Below are 21,770 nucleotides of genomic sequence, written 5' to 3'. Positions count from 1 at the left end.
CGTTATTGTAGGGTTAATCCGAGGGCTCAGCTGGGAGCATTACATTTTCTGTTTTAAACCAAGCTTCTGCTTGCCACTAAAGTTATAGAAATAATGATGCAACATCCGTAAATTGCTGACACGCCGATCAATCTCTGCACATGCAACCGCACACACCCCAAAAATACACCAGCTCACCCGAGGGGAAGCAGCTCGGGTGTTATAACCACTTTGTGAGTGTGTACAAATACAGGTGAATGGACACACAACCACCGGGGAGGATGGCCGGTGTAATTAAAGCTTGCAGAGCGATCAGGCTGTGTGAATCAGCCTCCCCTCGCTTTGGAGCCGCTGCACAGCTGCCTTCCCAGCCCTGCATCTGTTTTCTGATCTCTTTGAACGAGGCTGAGATGAAAATTGACTGCCCGAGCAGAGCAATGCCCACGGTGGTATCGTTTTGTTCAGGCTATAAAAAGTTTAGTACAGCACCGAGTCTGAGTGAAGCTAGAACAGGGCATTTCTAAAACCAAACACATTAAAGTTAAAAAAAAAAAAAAAAAAAAAGAAAAGAAAAGAAAAAAAAAGTGCAGAAAATCAGCCCCAAATATCCTATTTTATGGCTAAATTTCCCAATCCCTTAAAGCGCTGGGTTTTTACGGAAAAGCTCCCAAACCATCACTAACACTGTAATCCAGCGCCCCATAAATGTGTCCAGCCCCAGCGCTGTTGGTGTGTGCCAGCCCATACCCCCGTGTCCGTCCGGCACCACTCGGGGCTGCCCCTCGGCATCAGATGAGAGAAAGAGTTAAACGGGGACCTGGGACTTGCTGTGCTGCTTAAGGCGGGGGGGCTCTGCACAGGAGTCGGTGTCCTCGGTCCCGGCACACCGAGCTCTATCTGGAATATCGTTTGCAGCCTGCAAACCCTCCCCTACCCCATCAAAACCCTCTGGTGTTTTTTTTCTTTTTTTTTTTTTTTTTTTTTTTTTTTTTCTTGTGGGTTTCCAGTTTTGCTCCTGGGAAGGGGACACCCTGCACAGCTGGGGCGATGCTCAGCTTGCATCCGCAGGGTTGTTGCTTTTCTTATCACAGATTTCTGGTGATACCTGCTGGCTGCAAACTTCTGGGAAAGGTGTCCCCAGTGCCGGCCTCCCTCCCTCCTTCATGGTTTTCTAAGTGAAAACTCTCTGTTTCCACATCTGCAGAAGTTTTCCCTTCCCAGTAAAAGGATTTTCCTGCGAGATTGGCTCAGCGTTTTGGGAGGGGGGAGTGGAAAAAAAAGAAAGCACTAAATATTTCCCGTACCCCGGGGCTTCACTGCTCCCCACAACACCCGCTTTGGGTGGGGGTGTATTTGCAGCCAGTGAGCACCGTCCCCACCTCGGCACCGCACAGGCGGCTCCGCGGCCCCGGGGCCGGGAAGGGGTGTTGGTGTTGAGCTGAGGCCTGGGTCCAGGCTAGGCTGGGGTCACCCCCTTCACCCCCAAAGGGAGAGGAGCTGCAGGGGGGGTGGGAGCCCTGCACAGGGGCAGCCTCTTTTCCTCAGGCAGCAAACCTGAGCGGCTGGGAGAGGCGTCCCGGCAGCCTCCGGCAGGCACTGGCGGGGATCCTGGTGCCGGCTGCACCCAGCCTGGGTGGAATTAAAACACTCAGGCTACCAGCTTTGAAATTTCAGCCATCCAAGAGCCTGGCTCATCACTCAGGGGAGGTGGCCCCGCACATACCTACGGCTCGACCCTGCCGTGAACTTGATGCCGCTGGGAAGCAGCATGCTCCCGGTGCGCAGGCTTGAGTCTGCAGTTGCCCGGACAGAAGCACACGCACGCAGGGCTCACTTGGCCCCGGGGCAACGTCATACGTGCCGTGGCCCTTGCTGCTGGAATCCGGCCATGAGGGACCGTGGAGGGGACCCAGCCACCTTGCTGCCTGCCCTGCCCGGCCCCTTGCCCCTCTGCCTAGCCAAGGGGGCAAGCACCGGGGAGAGAGGGGCTGTTGGGTGCTTCCCATCCCAAACTCTTCACCCCTGGGGTTTGGTGTGCAAAGAAATGGCTCCTTTTTTGCCCACTTTTTTTTTTTTTTTTTTCCTCTCCCTGCCAAACCCAGACCCTGCTTGTTGTTGTTGTAGGTATTTATGGGCCTGTTTATCTGATCTCGGGGGAGCCTATTCTTATCTCAGAAGCAGCAAAGGAAGGGTTACACTGGACAGCTCAGTAGACAGTATGGAGCCAAATAAAATACCAATCTGACAGAAAAAAAAAAAAAAGGAAAAAAAAAAAGGAAAGAAACACCCAGCCCCAACCACCCGCTCACCCAAGAGCGTGAGGGTACCTGGAGCAAACCTGCAAGGCCAGGGGAATGTCTGATATTTCTGCACGGCTCCACTTCCCTGCTCCCTGGGCTGGATCCTGGAAGGGACCCGGCTCCACAGGCACCCGGCACCGCGCTCCCGGGGCAGGGGGGCTCGGGCAGCAGCCCCCGGATGAGCACGGTCCAGGCTGCGGGCTGGGAACCAGCTCAGCACGTGTCAGCCCCCAAAACGGCTGCTGACTTCAGGCAGAGAGCACAACCCTGGGTGAGACATGCCCAGGCACCCAGCCGAGGGAAGCGCGTGCTGGTGCCACTGAAAAAAAGGAAGAAAAAGCAATTTTTTTTAAGTTTCAGGTCGGTTGTTATGGCTGTTTGGCTGTGATGCTGCTGTTCGCTGTTCCCTTGGGGTGGGCATGGAAATGCCCCTGCTCGGGCCAAGAGGCACAGCTGGTCCCCAGCCCCACAGGGACACGCTCAAGGTCACCCTGAAGGTCACGGCCACGGCCAGGGCAGCTGCTTCCCATCATGGGGCCTCTCTGGCCTGGCCCCAGGTGGTGACACGGGGCTGGGGGAGGCGTGGGGCAGGGGGGAGACCCCCGGACAGCGCAGTGGTGGGGAGCCCCGTCTCTGTCTCTGCACTGGCCTCTCCGGAGCCCAAGGCTGCGGCGCGGCTGGGCCGGAGTGAGACGGGCTGGATGGGATGGGGCTGCATGGGGTGTCCCCTCCTGCCATGCCAAACAGGGGGGCAAGGGCAGCCCCATGCCAGGGGTCCCCCCCAGTCCTTGTCCCCTCCCCACCCTGCACCCCACTCTAATTACCCGCTCTTAAGGAAGCGCCTGATAGTTCTGGCTATTTAAGGTAGCCCCAGCCCCTCTCAGTAAGGGTAATTGGGCCATAATTTGTTTTCGGTGTCAAGATGGCGTCAAAGATAAGACAAAAATCTCCAGGTTTGGGGGCTAAGGAGACAGGAGAAATCCTGACCCAGGGCCGACCTCGGAGGAATGGCCACAAGCCCCAGTGAGTAACATGGCAGGTGAAAGATTTACTGCCAGGGGAGCTTTTTGATCATCTCCCAACACTTGGAGACTCTCAGACCAGTTGCTGGCTCCCAAGTCAGACTGTCTCCTGGGAGTACCGCTCTGGTTGGAAGATTTTCTGTCCAACAGAGGCCCCCTCAGCTGCAAAGTTCATGACATGGAATAGTTCTTCCTGAAATCTTCATACTTCTGGAGTCACGTGATTCTGAGATCTATCTAAAGACCAGATGCATTTCCAACCCATAGCTTTAGAAATGACATCTAAGCATGGGAAGACTCTAAAGCCACAAGGCAGATGAAGGCTCCAAATTTTTTTTCTTTCTTTTATTTTATTTTTTTAAAACAAGTCCAAACTCTCTGGCTTTTCACCCCTATGCTTGTCCCTGCCTGGTTCTGCTAGTGCTCTGCCCAGGGTGTATTTCTCCATGCAACTGCCTGTGCTGGGAGAAGACCAAGAGCACTACACCCTGGGCCAACATTCCCAAGACCATCTGTCAAACAGTGGCCAAACTCTTTGTCCACTCCATGCCCTTACCTCTCCAGAGCCCACCTTCATTGCTCCACTCCAGGAAGGCCATTTTCCCAGTGTGGGGTGTTGGGAAAAGTGAGTATTTACTTCTCTCACAACACTCACGTGCTTGGTGTGGGGTTAGCAAAGGTGCTCACCATGGCTTTCTGCAGAATGACCCATCCTTGCCCTGCTCAGTGGTGGAGCAATCCCATTAGCAAGCATCTTCTCTGGCAGCGATGACACTTTGCTGCCCATTTCCCACTGATCTCCCATGACACCTCAGCACAGCCCTCAGGTGAAGCTGGATGGTGTGGGGTGGCACAGCAGCCTACTTGTGTCCCACTCAGCAGCTGGATTTAAGGTCCAAGGTAGAAGCTGGCCGGGAGCTGGGGCTATCTGCTGGAGGATCAGTGCTGTACAGCTCAGGGCAGGGGGTAAAATCAGCTGGGCACTTTGCTCAGCGGGCTCCATGCCACCTCCATCGCTGTGGGATGTTGGGCAAGCTCTGTCTCTTCTGCTTACTCCGAAGCTGAAGTGCAATAGCAAACCTGGAGCTGCTGAAGCTTCAGAAACCTGCAGATCGGAGGGGCCAAGGAGCCAGCCGGACCTGCTGGAGCACAGGCGGGAAGCAAGGCTGGGAGGAGGATATTTGCTGGTGAGAGGAGAGCGAGACAGGCAGTTACCCAAGAGACTTGAGCTGAGGGACTGAAAGGCAAGAGCATGCACTTGGAAACTCGCTGATTCCTTGCAACGGATCCCCAAGGCAGAGAAGGCTCTTGCTTGCAAAGTTTCCTTTTTTCCTTGCTTATTCTTTTGCACGACGAATTCAGGTCCTGACCACCCTGAAAGACTTTACAGTAACCAGAGAAGTAGGGGAATTTATGGCGTCACTAGTGGCTGAAAGATGAGGAATTGAGAGGAAAAGTTTTTTTTCTTTTTTTCCTTAGACTGCATCTACCTTGACAAAATTCTCATGGCCTGTAACCGACCCGCAGGAGCAGCCAGGGGGGATGTGGTGGCTAGAGCAGGCTGGTTTAATTGCCTCGGCCAGGAGCTCCTTCCCAAACCAAGAAGCTGTGAGGACTTACAAGCCTGAGCTAGTGCACAAAGCTTGCATCAACCCCCAAACCCCCTCCTCTGCTCACCTTCACTGTTTAGGTTCCAGTACCTTGGTCCTGTGTCTGATGGAGAGCAGAAGGGCAGGCTTTGTGCTGAAGCTCAGCAACATGACTCAGACTTGAGCCTGGGCTGCTGTGTTCATCAACTCATCCTAGAAAACATCCAGGAACCAAGCCAGCTGCTTAGGGCTAAACCCACACAATTCCACACCCAATGCCCTTTTAGGCTCCTATTTCTAGGAATGTGGTGTAAAGAGGTGGGAAGGCTCATGTGAAGATACTTTTGTGGGCTTGATTTGGGGAATGCATGAAGGATTTGGAGCAGAAGGGAAGAGTGGGGAAAACAGGATCAGGAAAATGAGAGAAGGGTGGAGGACAAGGAATAGCCTGGTGAGGAACAGCAGCTCCCTGGCACTGTAGTTTGTGCTAGTCTAATAAGAAAAGCCCTGTCTGTACTCAGTGCTATCCTTGCACCAATGAAGAGCCTTCAACTGCTTTTTATCCCCAGGAAAATAGAGACACAGAGGGCTGTGGTGAGTCGAGGCCAGGACTTGTGCACCAAGGACTCTGCTTTTTACATGAGGGTCAGGGTTTATGGTCAGTAAACCAGTGGAAATTCCAGGAAAAAAATGAAAAAATCTGGTTCTGTTCTGAAAGTAGGTGTGGAACAATGAGAACATTATCCTGCAGAGCACAGGGATCCTTCCAGGGCAGACTGGACAGGGAAGAGCTGAACAGTCCAGTTTTGGGACACCTGCAGGGATCCTGGCTGCCCTCTGTAGCCAGGCAGAGCTGGGAAGGTGCCAGGCTACTTCCCTCACATCCGTGCAGAGGGGCTGGATGTGGTGCCTGCCCTTCCCGCCCCAGCCCAATGAAGGGCCTGCAGTTTGGACAGCAAGCCACCAAACAGGAGATCGGGTTGCTCAGGGCTGCCTGCCAGGCCACGGCTGCCGGCCTGCCGTCTGCTCAACAGGCGCAGGAGCTGGCGAAAACCCAGACACCAAACTGAGCTATGAACGAGCTGGCTCCAGGGCCACCACCTTCCCTTTTCTAAAGATGGACTTGCCCACACAGGAGTCAAGACCAGCAAGAGCCACGGGCAACGTTCACACACCTCTTGGACTCAGATCCTCCTCTCCGCTTTGGGACCACAATCTGTGTTAGAGAGCTTGCTAATGCGGTGCCCATCGTTGTGCTCTCCAGTCCCTGACAGTCCATACATGTGGTAGGAGAAGCAGCAGAGCCATCTCAGCTACCTGACATGTCCCTCTTCCCCTGTCTTGCAGGCTCTGCTCTTCCCTACAGGCACCACGGTGCTCCCTGCTGAGGATGCTGCAGTGATCATGGAGTACTTCCTACAACACGTAAAGGAAACAGATTTTGGAGAAAGTTCCAAAAACAATTAAATAAAAGCACATTAGGGGGTTTTGAGGTACTTCGGGAAGAATCCAACACTGCCTGAAAGGATAAGAGATGTGAAATCGGTTCCAGCTCCTGGCAATGTGAGACTGAGTGCTGGCAGAGCCGTGCAGTCATCCCTTATTGGATACAGGGAAAATAAAAAAAAAAAAAAAAAGGGAAAAAAGAAAAGCTATCCCCAGGGCTCTCCCCTGCACACTCAGCCTGCTCAACCACATCTCTAAAACATAAAACCATTAAATCCACGTTCGCATTTTTCCCCAGTCCTCTGCGCTGCCCTTTCTGCTGAGGAGCGGAGAACCGAAGCCTGGTTTCCATCAACACTGCGAGGAGGCCGCAGGACGGCTCACGCAGAGAATCGGACATGTTCAATTTCAATGTCCAGCCAGGGAAAAAAAAAAAAAAAAAAAGAACAACAAACCCAACAACCAAACAAACCATTTTTCTGATCTCCACATCCCACTCCAGCATAATCCTGCTTCCGGCATCTGACAAGCAAAGCCAGCTGCTGCCGAGGAGGCATCTTTGGTCCCCCCGGGCCAGCTGCCCTGGGTCAGAGGTGCAGCTGCAGAGCACCCGCCTCCCGGGTTACTGAGCTAACACTGCCCTCGCACGGCAGCAGGGAGCGGAGAGAGGGACACGGAGCTTTAGGCCCATCGGATGAACCTGCTGCTTGCTTAGTTTCTCAGCGTGAACGTGTTAAAAAGACTGAGCAGATTCCTCCTTGGTTTTGAGCTTGAAATCTGTGGGTTTCTTGGCAGGGAGCAAACATGAGATTAAGCAGCATTATTCATTAGCCAACACAAATAAGAAATTAACTGGCAGAGTTTATTTGTGTCACCGGAGTTTCCATTATACCTTCTCGTGCTAAAGACGGCATCTGCACAACAGGTCGCTGCTTAGAGCTGTCCTCCTCCAGCCCTTCTGCCTGCCCTCCCTGGGCAGGACACCCTCTCACTGTGCTGGCTGAAGAGCCCACCCTCACCAATTTGGGAATGCAAAGGACACAGCTTTTTCCCTTCCACTGAGGCACATTGCCCTTGCCCGCACCTGAAGACTTTTCCCCGATACCTCCTAAAAAACTTGACAACCCAGAGGTGATGCCCTGTAAAGTGACCCACCCTTGCCCCTTGTTTCGTGGAGCCCACCCGTGTCACCTCGAGATTCTGGTTCATTGCAAAGGCCTCCAGACACGTCCACAAGTGTGGGCACTGAGGACATTGGGATCTGTTTCTGACGTGCCAGCTCAGTTTGCCCCAGCTCTCCGATACATCAAGGTCAGGCTTCAGCTACGAGAATATTAGACTCAAACATAACAACTGATCACTGATTGTTTCTCACAGCACAGTAAAGCACCAACAATTTGATTCAACTTGCTAAGGTCTCTTCCCTGTAGTCCCACTCCCTTGCTACTGAAAGCTAATACCCTGAGATGTGGGACAGGGGGGACCAGGTGTGTCCTGCGTGCACCACTGCCAGTATAAACGGGCACGTTCTGCACGGCTGGAAGTCACCGAACAGCAGCAACACAAGCTGGCACCCTCCTCCCAGAGGGCGTGACATCCCTTGCCATGAACTGAACAGAGAGGAGACAGGGCAGTTGTAGGACAGCACCAAGGAATGAGGTTACAGGAGAAGTTGCAGGATTGTTTTGGGGAGAATTATCTGTGCAAATCTTTACTGCACATTAACAGTGTAATTTAATTTGACGGTGATAAATGCAGGTCATGTATTTTGAGTGTAAATCTCTTGACATCCTATCATCCTCCTCTGTGAGAGCCCAAGTGTCTGTAAAGCTACACTACAACCTTTTTCCTGGCTAAAAATCAAGGCTAAAGCATGCCTCAGACCGTGCCAGCAGAGCCTTAGGAAATGCCATGACAGGGTTCAGGAGAACAAGTATTCAAGCCCCAGATTCTGGCATCACTCACTTCCTCACTGCAGCAAAAAAAGCAAGACTTATGGTCAAGAGGAAGAGCAATATGGGACAAAGAAATGAAACAAAGCACAACATGGAAAAGGATCTTGCAGCTTAACTGACTGAACATTGCAGTGCTACATGTCAGCATTACTCTGGAGCAGCACCCACCCTGTCAGCTAGATACGCAGCTTTGACTCTGGACAGCAGGAGCTAGAAGTCATTTGTAAAACATAGCCAAGGGTGTACCTGGGGAGGAAGCAAAAGCACAGGATTGAACTAGACATAAACAAGATTCGTTAGGAAACATGAATCAATTGAGATGCTGCACTTGAGGGGAAGGGGAAATCGCTATCCTAGAAAAGCCCAACACTCCCCAAAATGCAAGGTCATGTGGCTCTCCAACAATCTCCATCTGGCGCCTTTTTCTTGCATTCAGAAAGCTCCATTATTTGCATCTGTGCAACCCACATAGGTTTGTCCAAAAATATCCCATCACCTGAGTTATCTACTTCAGGCTGGACATATCCTAGTTGGCAGACCCATTCTCCCCTCCGTGTCTGCAATTTTTTCAGTCCTGGGGAGGTGGGTGGGAAATGAGAGTGAATCAGAGAAGCCTGGCACAAAACCTCCATGCAAAGCAGAACTCCATTGGCTCTGGAGCCAAAAGTGCTAAGGACAGAAAAGCAAACAGAAAGGAATGTAGGCTTTGTTGCTAGATAGATCATTTATTAAAGTGAAATTCAGCATTTTATCTTTGTCAGACAGTACAGAGTTAGTCTCATACACAGTGGAAGCAGGACATTTCCTACACCTCAGAGAAATGAGTTCTACAGTTTTTTCTATAAGTTACTAAGTTGCTTTAACAATACACAGCTATATTACACAGTTAAAAATACAAGGTGTCCAAAACATTTGGCATAAGATCAGCACAACACATGGAGGCCAGAAACAGAAGAGGGAACACAGTTTTTCTCTCCCAGTAAGCCCGCTGAAAGACTCCAAGCCATTCTGCAAGTTACCTGCTACTCACCTCCCCTGCACTTTAGCTGCCGAGCAGGATTGCGGCTGGGACCGGAGTAAAACCAGCCCTGTTAGGGCTCAGCTAAGTAAAAGGCTCCTGGAGCCTGCTGATGTACAGGATAGCCTGCAGAGTTGCTTGCAAGGGAAGTTCAGGTTTAAGGCAGGAGGCACCCCCCCCCCCCACACACACACACTTTCTTCAACCATTTAATTCATTCCAAACAGATGTGTTCACAGGCAAGTCAAAAACGCGAGACCAGGGATAGCTGTGAAAAGTGCAAGGAGTATCTTACATCATAACAGTTCATTTGCACTTTGAAAGTGGAAAGTGAAAACTCCCTAACTTGGCTAAAGGGCAACAGTGACAATAGGAAAGAGGCATCAATAACATTCCTTCACTTCTGGGACTCTTCAGTCAGTACTCTGGGCAGTACAGGGCCTCCTTTTGCACGGGAGGCTGCCTTGTACTACCCGCTCTTTTAAACTGTAGAAGCAAAGTGACTCCAGTGCTCTACGGAAGTGTAACGATCTGTGAACTTAAATAAGCAGTCCCCCAGCAGACCATTTCTCTCCCCTCCAACTGCAGTTACTGCTGAAGATCTCCCATTGGTATTTACATTTGGCTCAACCAAAAGATGTAAAGTGCACAGCTCCCCCCCTTCTCCCCCTCTCATAAAACATCCATTACAAGAGCTAACACAGAACAAATCTTCCTCCACGTTGCTAACTGTGGAAGCGTGTTTTGTTCAGTCTGTGGGCCATGTCGTGTTTCATCTTCTCTGTGCCATCATGACCCACTTGAAAACTCCCACTTACTGTGGATTATTTCGGCTGTTGTTTTCAAAGCCTCTCTGAATCCAGCTTGCACTTAAGACTAACTTTAAATGCCTGACTTGATATGTTTTGGTCAAGTCTTGCACACCAGGGTATCCAGCAGTTTACAGCCACGTTTCTAAGGAAAACGGACACCAGAGTACTGGGACAAGTGGTACAAACCTGCCCACTCTGCTTTCCTCAGGCTGAGCATCTAAAGTGCCTGGCAAAAGCAAGATTAGCTGTTAATGAAATTGCTTACTTCAGGTTGATATACAATATTTTTGAGATGCAGAAATTGAAAAAAAAACTGTATTCTAATACAGCCTCCTTGGATACATTTGCACTTTTCAGCCATCAGATTGCCACAAACTCAAGTCTTCGCATACTTCCAACTCCCCTGAGTTGAGCTCAAGCCGACAACTAACAGCAATGATTTCTTCTTCTTCCTTAGAGTGAGCAGAGGGTCAACATACAGGATGAAATTAACCCCAGAAGAAATGTTTCCATATTACTTGGATTTCATACTAATGGCTTTGGATCTATTCAGGGGTCTAATGAAGTTAATGCAACTCTTCAATGAGAATTGAATTAGGCTATGTAATTAAATTAGGCTATATAATGGCTGGAGGGCTTCAACGATGATTCCTCTGCCCCAGGGTGAATGTCACCTATGCAGGCTTGTAAGAAATAAGCTTCCACTATTATGAATGGAAGATGACATCTGGTCATCCTCCATGCCCCCAAGGCTTGTGCTCCATGGTTCAAAGCTAGACAGAATTTAAGGCCCATCTGTGAAAAGCAAAATGTAAAAGGAAAACAAAAATAATCTTATCATACCAGCCAAAGCGATTTGGGTCTCCCACCTTTCCAACAAGTCCCATCTAAAAGTGCTGAGAAAATGTCCCACCTCATGGCTTCACAAGTGTGAGGTTCAAACACATTTACTTTGAAGTTTAAAACAAAAAGTTGGAAAGTCTTTTTTAATTGGCATGCAGCATAAGGAATCAAATACACAGAATGGTATTATACAGAACGACAATTGCATTGTTGCGTTTTCTGGTTATTAGACACTAAATGCTTTTCAAGAATCACAGGCACCCTGAACATGGATATTGCTACTGAATTGACGTGTGATTTCAGTTTATAGCATGGGAGCCATAAAGTGGCTAACCCTTCCAACAAGACATCGGCTTTCTTTTGCTCAAGGCGTTTTGCTCTAGCTAAGTTGAGAACAAGGTAATAAGGCATTTGCAAGGGTTTATAAGGCCATGGGGTCCGACAGCCAAAGATTCTTCTGCTTCTTTGGTGTCTTGCCTCCAAGCTTTCCACCTTATAAACAACTGCTAATGGCTGGTAAACATCTCTTCACCATCACGCTTCACTAAGAATTTTTTCAAAAAAGTATAATTGCTTTAAGAGTGACACCAACAAAGATCACATTTCACATCAATTGACTATTTTCAGAAAAGAAAAAAAATGTTTCCTGGATACCACCTCTGCACAAAAGCATTCCAGTAAATACACCTGAACAGATGGAACCTGCCACCATATTTCCTTGAAAAGAATCATTTTGCTGCTGGCTGCTAAAACACCCCAACAGATTTATTTACTCTTAGAAATAAAAGAAAACAAAATACAACAACAAAAAGTAAGTCCCAAACAAACTACATTTTTACAGTTTTGGTCTAGAAGTTACAATGAGGCATAACCCTCTCAACTCAGAAACTCATTTTCCCTTGGTAGTATCCTCTGATTACATGAGCACTTTGAAGATTAACATGCAGTCAGAGAACATACCCTTTTAGATATCTGTCCTGAATGAGAGAAGCCAGATCATGTTGACTGATGTGGGAATTACTCCACCCTTTCAATAAGGAAAGGACCAGCATAATTAGGAAATTTTTAAACATTCATGAAATACCGACGCAAGACATTCTCTCCTCATTGCCTGAACCTCTCTCTTGTCTGATATTCTTAAAATCCATACTGAATTGAACAAGGAAATGCTAAAACAATCACATTCCCCAAAATGTCACAAATGGGACGTGTCCCATAACAGTATTTCTTCCTATGACACGGGACTTAGACATGCTGAAGCTTGTTGAACATGTTTTTGGAGTATTAGCAAACACTTCAGAGCTGATGTGAACAGCTTGCTTTACATTGTGACTTGATTTTTAAAGAGACCCTGGGAGAGCTTCGACAAGAGCTTCACTATGTGAACCCTTCATGCCTTACGAAACATGATGCAGTACTAAGCTGGGATCATGACCTGTGTATTTAGCTCTTCAACAAAGCTTCATCCAGTTTTGGAATATTAAAACCTGCCATTGACAAAATGCTAGCCAAAGTTTTCTACTGTTCAGTTCATTGCTTAAGGCTTGTTGAGAATATACTCTCTATGTGGAGTCTTGGCATCTTGTAACAGAATGGAGACATTGGTTAAAACAGCAAAGAAACAGAGTGGTGCTTTAAATCACGAGATCCCCTTGAATAGAATTTGAGGTCACTGGAGAACAGTCAGTCACGACCAACACTTTTATAAGCTCCTTTTGCCAAAATAACCACTGTGTTATTTGTAAGGACACCTTGGCTTTAAATAACAAAATCAGAGAGATCTCCTCCTACAGCGCCCGGTTAAAGAGCACCAGCATGCCACCCTCCACTCACGCAGCTCTTATGAAAGCACACGTAATGCTCACAAAAGGCAAGTGCTTCAATACTTTTTGCCCATTGCAAAGACAGATGAAATGCATCATGCTCCAGTCAGCTCACTACCCCGGTTACGGTGCTACAGGCATTAGCATAAGTCTGCTTTATACTAAACAGAGACTGCCGAGCTCACAAACCCACACAGCAGTTTTGTGACACCCACGAAAGACTAGCTTCAGTATAAAATTCACATCAGTTGTGACTGATACCTGATCTGACACAGAGGTTAAGACACAGATGTCTTAAGCCACTGTTTCAATACCATCACTGAGCCTTGAAATCAAGGGAAATACGCATAAGTGAATTAAGCATTTCTACCAACATGATCAAACCCAGCAAATAAGCTGTATTTGCCTTGATACCACATTCTGAGAAAACGCAAAAGTTTTTCAATGCTTACAGACAATTAATTAATGAGTTCTTAAATAAAAGAAATTAGAAAAAGAGATTGCAGAGAGTTGTTTGGCATCCATGTTGAAAGGGAGATGGAGAAAAAATGGTAAAAAAAAAAAGTCAATTTCAGACTAGTCAAGTAGTGTTCACTGGAGTAGATTTGGTGAGCTGGAGCATTTGTAGAAGTTTGGGACTTGAAGCACTGACTCAAGGCAAGACAGAGCATGTGTAGGTGGGGAGCAAGCTTCAGACAAACTTCTGACCCATGCACCTCGATAATGAATTTTCTCTCTGCTGCTATTCCAGTCCTGTGCCAAGACATACTGCATGGTGGTTTGTGATGCAGTCTGAGTTCAGTGAAAAAATCCCATCTGTGATCTGAACTGCACCAAGATGCAGATTTCCAGAAATGGTTTAAAACACTGAGTTGATAAACTCCACAGTCCTACAGGTTTACTTGCTTTTCTCATTATCCTCATTTCTTTATTCCAATGTGACTGAAATGAGGGGAAGAAGTCTTCAGAAACATGCTGGGCACATGTTTTCAAATACTCCTGATAAGAATGTCTATATTTTTTTCTGTCATCCAGACTTACTGCATTTAAAAAAAAAAATTTACAATATACTTCAATAGTTTTTATATACCTAAAATGCACAATACCATCTGTTCCTTCAAGGTTTCTCTTATTCCAAGTCTTGCTAATCTTCATTCTAGTTGCTTGCTACCTTCTGATTTCTGGTCCAGCCTGCTCTTGTTGTTCTTCACCATATAGATGAAATACGCAAGCGTCTCTTTCTCATTCACAGGAATATTCCTGAAGTGACGACTGACAGTCTAGAAGGACAACATGTAAAGAGACAGAAATTCTGAAATTAAAAAATAGAAATAATCAGAATAGGGTTTCTCTTCACTTTCCAAAAATGATTTTATGGCCACTGAGTGTAATATACTTTTAGTCAAACATGCACCAATTCAAACTGTCAGTCCTCATTTACCTCTCTCTCTTTACAGCTGGAATGTGCATATGAACATAGCATAGCCTTGCTGTGTCAGCAGTATTTGCAGCCAACCTACAAGTGGAATTTGGAAGTCAGAATGTCCTCCTGCCAAAGCAGCATAGCCTCTCCTAAGTGACATTTCATGCCGAGATTATTTGGAGAGCAAGTTTTCCCTGCATCTCTGTACTTTAAAGGAGAGTGTCAGAAATATTGAAACACTTTGCTGTGTGAACCAGATGTAGTAAAGTTTTAGAGTCCAAAGGAAAATGCATTGAGTAAGTTTTCACTGAAAGGAACACTAGTGGATTTGCAATGGGAGGGTTAGGATTTGCTTAGGGCTACCCCTCTCTGACACTAGCATAAGCCCTGAACCATTAGCTGCTTTTTCCTCAGAAAATGAACGTAGAAAACATGTTGGAGCTGGATGAGATGTGCTTCTCATACCCAACACAGCTCCAGAACTTGATTTTGATGCAGGCTGAGCAATAAGTCACTCCAAGAAGATTTATGGAAGTTTGAGTTTTCCTTACGGTGGGGTAGCAGCAGGAGTCTAAGAGCCTCAGGCAGCAGTGATTCAAGCATGGGAGCTGGACGAGGATCCAGCGTAGGGTCAAAGCTGCTCAGACTTCACAGGAAATCTGGGAAGTGTGTGACAACTTTAAGTTAGGCTCCCTTTATTTTCTGCTTGCATAGTACTTTTACTTTTTTTTTCCTCCTGGGCACATTCATGGTAAATTGCCTAAGTAAGTAGTCCTTCATGGCAGGAGGTAGCTGAGAGACTATGAACTGGTTAGTTAGAACATGACAAATCAGAACTACTAATGAGGACATACACCCACCCTGCTTTGTTCAACTTATTCCTACATGCACTACACTACACTTTCTCTATATTCTGTATATTCATTCCCTAGGTGACTTTGAAAGAGAGCAAGACAGTGTCTTGCTGTCCTTTTTAGTCTGCCAATTTTTGTGCTTTAAAGTAAAAGCAAAACAGTTTTGGGCAGACAGCTGCGAAAGCCTCAGCTTACAAAATCAACCTTGTTACCACTCAGTAGCTGCCACAGCCTTTTCAGGTTTAGAGAAGCCTTTTCCCACAGAATGCCTTCAGATCAAGTCAGGAAAGTGAGCAGAGCAGATGCACACCAAGCACAGCTAACGCAAATAACAAAGAGATACAGAGAGTTCCTTCTTAACAAGTACCCCATATGGTGAGAAAGCAGCAGCAGAGGCCCCTAAGGAAAGAGCCTTTTATTCTCTTAATACAGAATCATAAGACATCAGGACAAGGGAGGGAAATAAGGAATCTGAAGTCATGGTCAGTGATTCTGCCTTTAATAATAAGCAATTCCAACCACTTCAAGTGCCTGTGAGGAAAGAAAAACTAACAGGGGCACTTAAGGTGACTAGTCGTGCGTAAGTCTGAGTTTCAGTCGATGAGCCATCCCTCAGCTAACATCCAGGCCACTGGAAATTAGGTTCTGTTTCTGCTTGCTAAAGAAATGGATTATGACTACAAACAAGGAGGGAAAGGAAGCAGAGAAAAGCAAGTTACTAAACCATGCTTTCAAGAGCCAGCTTCCATGTCAGCCATGACTGTCTCGGGTGAAAGAAAGCACATAGCTTTCTGTGGGCATCATCCCCTGAAGCCTTTCGCAGAGCACACGGTACATACTAGTGAGAGAGTCACTACTGATATTAGTGTCCACAAAATATGAGGTTCAGCAGGAGGTAAGTTTTTTTAATGACAGAGAGAATACTACCTCTGTTGTCACTTACTTCTGCTAGCTGAGCCTTGTTGAGTCCAGGCCTAGTCTGCAACTTATAATGTCTCTTGTAACGTCGCAGGGTGTTCACTTGGAGCTGGAACAAGTCAACCTGGAAGTGAAGCAGAGAAGAAGGGATGAGCACAACCTTTGGCTTCTATTAGGCAGCAGTGTAGAGTTATGTGAAAATAACTATTTCTTCCTCAATAGGACCGCTTTTTGCTTGCGTTCAGAACCACATCAGCTTGTCTTACTGACAAATCTAAGTATATTTTGTATTTGTTAATGCTAAAGGACCAAAATAGCCTCAGGGAAATGCAAAATTTTGTTCTGGTTCACATGCTGTCAACAGAATTGCTGGCCAATTTCTGCTCTCAATTACACCTCTGCGACCTTCAAGCAAAGGGGAACCTTTTGTTCCCACCAGGTTTAAAAAACTCACGCAAGAACTATCAATTTAGCAGGCACTGAACAAATGGCTTGTGACATAAAACAGAGTACAGAGACAGAGAAGAAATCAAATTCAAATACTTCAATGGGAAGTGCACAGTTTAAAAGCAAGGGTGGTGGTGGTGGGGGTTACAGGAAGGAAGACAAAGATCATGTGGGAAATGCCATGTTTCAAAGACAAAAGGAATCTCTGCTGAAAACCAAGAAGAAAATTACATTAACACTGACACACTGCAGAGTTCACTATTCAGTTAGGTGATGTGCATTCCCCAGTTTTTAACCACCAAATACCCTACATGCTCTACAACATCAATATTTTTACATGCCAGATGAGTCCTCACCAATCATCCTGGCAATTAACGTAAAGCCTGTACAGGAAAGTTTTGATGGAGAACCTTGCAGAAGACAAACACAAACAGCTACAACAAAAGGTCAGGTATCCTTAAAAAAACAAACTAAAAACTTGCAACTTTTTCAACAGCTCCACACAGGAGGTGTGCGGACACAGCTTTGCAGTCAAGACACAGCTTTGCTGACAAAACGATTCTTGATGGCTTTTTTTTCCAGAAATAAAATGCTTTTTGCCAGTATGGGTGGCATTTCCAGCAGAGGGCTCTGCTGACGTGGCCAGAACTCAGCTCCTCCATGAACATCACCCCTGCACAACTTTTTGCAGTGTCAATAGTACCAGAAACATCGTCAAAGCAAACACAGCACACAATGGCATAGAGAAGAGATTATTCTAGACTAACACAGAAAAAAAAAAAAACAGGCCTACTTCCCCAAAATAAAAAGATGTTACAAATGATTTTCGGTAGTTTTAAATAGTGCCAAAAATGCTATATATGCAAAGGTCTGGAGAAGCTTAATACCCCTGGATACCACATACCCAAACATAGAGAAGCTGACCTATTAGATTCTCTGGTGTATTTGCAAAATGAGGCATGCTAGGTAACGAAGAAACGTACTGAGGCCTCAGTCACCACTGAAAATAACTTATTTGATATTACTTCATTTTTTTAAAGGTAAAAATACTGCTTTAACAGCTCTCTGTTTGGAAGCAGTACATACATGAAGCTGTGCAGTTACCTTACCATACCTCTTTTTACAGAAAAGTTTACATGGGTAAAGAACTCATACAGGGATGAAGAAGAAAATTAGGACATTATGCATCAGAAAAAAGTCTTCCAGAAAAGTGACAGTAAATCCCTAGCAGTTTCAGTGGAGTCACAATTTAAAATTTAAATATTTCCTGAAACAGGAAAACATCCAAATCAAAACTCAGCATGTTCAAAATTGGTAAAGCATTCTACACCCACTCAGTACCAACGAACCTCTGGGACATCCGTTTCATGCTCAGGAGAGTCACCTCCATCGTCACTTGTCTTCCTCTTTCTTTTGTTTCGGACACTTTGAATGAAGTTCTTGTGAAAATCACAAATATACAGATGTCTCACCTAAGAATCAGAAGTGGTGAAGAAGCAATCAAAACAGGTACTGCAGAAAGATCATTCAGCAGCACCCACTTAGACACCAGTATTACAGAGAACATCCCTCATGACTGCCTCATGACATTAAGGAATTTCTAATCTTAAACCCCAGGCCCGACATCATACTCTTGAGTTAGAGATAATTTACATTACAAAGACTAAAGACAAGGAAAATGAAGGACTCAAGAGCTCCAGCTGAACCTGAACCTCTGCTGATAATATATTTCTTTTTTATGTTTGCAATCATACGTCAGGAAAAAAATGGTAATTGTTTGGAGGAGGTGCATTTGCTTCAAGACTTACTACCAGGTAACTAACAAAAATATTATCCTGTTCCACTCTCGTGAACTTTATGGTTTGAATAGTACAAAATATTATTAATGTGTTTCAAAATCTAGACCAAATAAAAGTTGGTTAATTACCTCAATTAAAACATGCAACCATGTCTCTTTCCTATAGCTTATCCTGCCATGGAGCCCCCTTTTAACAAATACTATCCCACTACAGTTAGCATATATACAACAAAAGACCACAAATGATCAAAATTATTTGGTACCTGTATAGCAAAAACATCTTCAGGTGATACTGGCACCCTACATTTGAAATCACTATATGCAGCCTGCTTCATACTTTCCCTTCATTTTGAGTTCAGTAGTCTGATTTCCTCTTTTTATTTCTAAAGCCTTACATCTGTCAAACAATCATTCCTAAAATGAAAGGCATTACTATACCACTAGACATATCTGCTGAGGACTACGACCAGGAGAAATACTTGCTTTTTTAACATTATATTTCAAATTGAGTCACTCTCTTCCTGCGACATGATGAATTTCGGCTCCGCAAAAGGGACCTAACCAGCCGGGGAAGACGCCAAACAGACTGACTTAAAACTTTACCTTATTTTTGGTTTTAATGGTTTTAGTCTTTAAAGATCAGGTAAGAAAAGCACAAAGAGCAGAATTCTATTAACAGAGTCACTTCTCAGAAATTCCTTCTGTAACCTTGACAGCCTGCTCTGCTCTACCTATTTCTCTACTCAGCAAACAACCCGTTTCTATCTTGAGCTGACAGCTGTCACTTAATGACATTAAGCGGTCAGGAGCAAATTGGGCTGTTTAGTGCCTGCCAGCGACCAACTGTGCAAGTGCCCTGGCTAAAAGGCAGCACACCTTGCCTTTCGAGTTAGATGCAATAGTTTGTTTTTAATAATCTGCTTCACTAGAAAACAAATTCTTACCAATTAAAAAAAGTAACATCAGTAACACCTAACTGAAATAGTAACCCGTATCTCTGATTTCACCTAGTAGCATCAGCAGTTTTCAATACGAAACTGAAATTAAAATTGCACTATTTGCTCCGAAGCAAAGATGGCTCGCTCCTTTGCTCCCCCTGAACATCATCTGCTCCCTTGCCGCATGAGAGCTTTCCTCCCAAACCCGGCTTTTAGTACTGCTTCATTAAGCCACACAAGACGTTCAGTGCCATGAGGAAAAGCCGTATCTTTACCCAGGCGTGCTGCCCTGGCGTAGTAACGCTGGAGACAGGGAGACGCAGTCCAGGGGAACCGAATTCGCAACACAAACCATCGCACCCCTTCTCCCCACAGCTCGGGGGCGGGTGAAGCGAACCCCCCCCGGGCAATCGGAGAGCTCAACTCGCCGGGCGGAAAAAGCAACTTTGGGCCGGCCGAGGCGCGGGGGGGGCGGCCGGCCCGGGAGGGGCCGCAGTGCGGTGGCGGGCTGGGGGCGGCCAGCACCGGCGCAGGCCGCCACTCACACTTTTGTCGATGTCCAGCTTCAGCTTCTTCTGCGAGATGCTCTTCTGGATCCGCTTGCTGAAGGACGCGTTGCCGGCGGGGCGCACGCAGCGGTCCCCGTCGTCGATGAGGCAGCAGCTCTGGCCGTAAAAAGGGGCGGCGGGAGGCCCATCCCGGCTGTCCTCCTCGGTGCTGAAACCATTCATCGCCCACCTGCCCGCCCCTCACCCCGCCCGGGGAGCCGAGAACCGGGGAAAGAGCCGCCGCCGCCGCCGCCGCCGCCGGGCCTCCCCGCGCCCTCAGGGCGGGGGGGGGGGGGACCCCGCCGCCCGGCGCCCCCCGCGGGGGGCCCCCCACTCTTGCAGGGGCCCCCTCAAGGGGGGACCCCCCCGCCCGCCGCCCCTCAGCGGCGACCGCGGAGGCCGGGCCGGGCCCCCCAAGCGCCGCCGCCCACAGGGGGAGCCGGGACCCCCACGCACCGCTCACGCTCACACTCACACTCACACACACAAAACCGCCTCCCCGGCAGCGGAAGTACCGCCCCCTCCATCCCCCTCCCTGCGCCTGCAGATAGAGGCTCTGATTGGGCAGGATGGCCGGTGGGGCGGGGCGCGCCGCCGCCACTCTGCGCGCCTATTGGGGGGAAGCGCTGCCTGTCTGCCGCCACCGCCCGGCCCCGGCCCGCCTCCGCGTTAGCACGGCAGCCGGAAGGTCGCCGGGAGAGAGGCGCGAGGGCGCGTGGAAGGGGGGGGGCTGCGCGCCGTTGCCAGGGCACCGCTGTGCCCCCCCCCCGGTGGGCCCAGCCGCCCCTCACCGCGCCCGCTCGCTCTCCCCTGAGGAAATTCGGCGTCTCCCGTCGCCCCGGGCGCTGCCGCAGCGGCTGCTGCCCGCCCTCAGGGAGACGGCGGGAAGCGTCCCCGGCCCCGCCGGCCGCGGCGCTTCCCCCGCTTCACAGAGCCGCGGGCTCCTCCGGCACCGCTCCCGTAACGGCGCGAAAGCCGGCGGAGGGCCGGGCTGAACCTGCGGCTCTCGCCCAGTCCCGGGTACAAAACTCGTGTCGACGTACTCCACGCCTGGTTGATCTTGGCTACCTCATCACATAAGCCTCCCCGGCTTGCTTTGTTTTGTTTTGTTTTGTTTTGTTTTTTCCTCCCCTAATTACACAGTAGGGATAGTGGAAAGGTTGGAGCTGGAAAACTTTCCCCGAGCAATCTGACTCGAAGCTTTGCATTTCTTTCATCCTCAGGGAGGGAAAGACAAAAAAAACAAAAAAAAAAAAAAATGATGGTGATAAGGGAGTGGGGAAAGAAAGAAATTCCTACTCATCTGTGGAGAAGAGATATTACTTCTGGAAATGCTGTGACCTCTGTAATACCAGACAGCATATGCTATTGTCCAAGGTGCATGAGCAGCTGTAAATGGAAAAGGATTTAATCTTCCTGAAGACTCTGCACAAACAGAAAAAAAGGTTCTACAGACTAAAAATTACTTCAAAGTCTGAAATCCCTCACGTGGAACAATGTGCGTTAGCAGGGGATGATCTGTGCTGAATCTCACACACGGAATACATTTGCAAGAAAGAGACTCCTCAAAGCCCTTGGTCATCAGAGCAGCCTGCTCTGCAGTAACACGGACACTGGCATCTTGCAGCCTGCTCCACCTGCTCCACACAAGATGACTGAGAAACTATAAAATATATATTTTCCAGGCAGTCCTTGCAATACCAAACACATCTCAGAATAAAACTGGAGGGCAGGGATTTAATAATCCTCCTCAACAGTTCTGCCTCTTGCCTTAGTTTTTATTGCCAGTGCCCTCAGGCAATTACTAATTTCTGTTTGTCCCTGTGACTACTAGTAGAGGACCACAGTGCACTCTCCTGGCACACTGCTCCCAGGAGCCAGCCACTCCAATGGGAAGGTGGGGGAAACAAATGTCTTTACCTGCAGACCAACAAGCAGTTAGCAGAGATTTAAAAAAGCAAGATGCCACCACTTATAAAAGCTCCCGGCCAAATCTGCCTGCCTGAAGTAATACCCTCCTGGCAAAAAACATACACATATTCCCTTGGTTTTGGGAA

At 47.7% G+C, this 21,770-nt stretch overlaps 1 protein-coding gene across 1 annotated transcript; it reads right to left on the bottom strand.

Annotated features, from left to right (window-relative positions):
• Positions 1-8,996: 8,996 nt before the first annotated feature.
• Positions 8,997-20,209, bottom strand: SAP30L (SAP30 like). Its single transcript, XM_042790278.1, has 4 exons — positions 19,711-20,209; positions 17,779-17,901; positions 16,008-16,106; positions 8,997-14,067 (listed from the first exon to the last, which is right to left on the bottom strand). The coding sequence occupies exons 1-4, from the start codon at positions 19,894-19,896 to the stop codon at positions 13,939-13,941; spliced, it is 537 nt and encodes a 178-aa protein (XP_042646212.1). The 5' UTR covers positions 19,897-20,209; the 3' UTR covers positions 8,997-13,938.
• Positions 20,210-21,770: the final 1,561 nt, after the last annotated feature.

Source organism: Tyto alba, unplaced genomic scaffold (assembly GCF_018691265.1).
Source record: "Tyto alba isolate M040663 unplaced genomic scaffold, T.alba_DEE_v4.0 Super-Scaffold_17, whole genome shotgun sequence".
Taxonomy (NCBI): domain Eukaryota; kingdom Metazoa; phylum Chordata; class Aves; order Strigiformes; family Tytonidae; genus Tyto; species Tyto alba.
The sequence above is the reverse complement of the archived record's forward strand: the minus strand, read 5'-3'. Positions and strand labels throughout refer to the sequence as shown.

Coding starts and splice junctions, on each gene's coding strand:
- SAP30L (XM_042790278.1), bottom strand. CDS start 19,896: ATGAATGGTTTCAGCACCGAGGAGGACAGCCGGGATGGGCCTCCCGCC. Junction 16,107..17,778: donor ATGAAACGGATGTCCCAGAG/GTTCGTTGGTAC, acceptor CTTCACTTCCAG/GTTGACTTGTTCCAGCTCCA. Junction 14,068..16,007: donor ACAAGGCTCAGCTAGCAGAA/GTAAGTGACAAC, acceptor TTGTCCTTCTAG/ACTGTCAGTCGTCACTTCAG.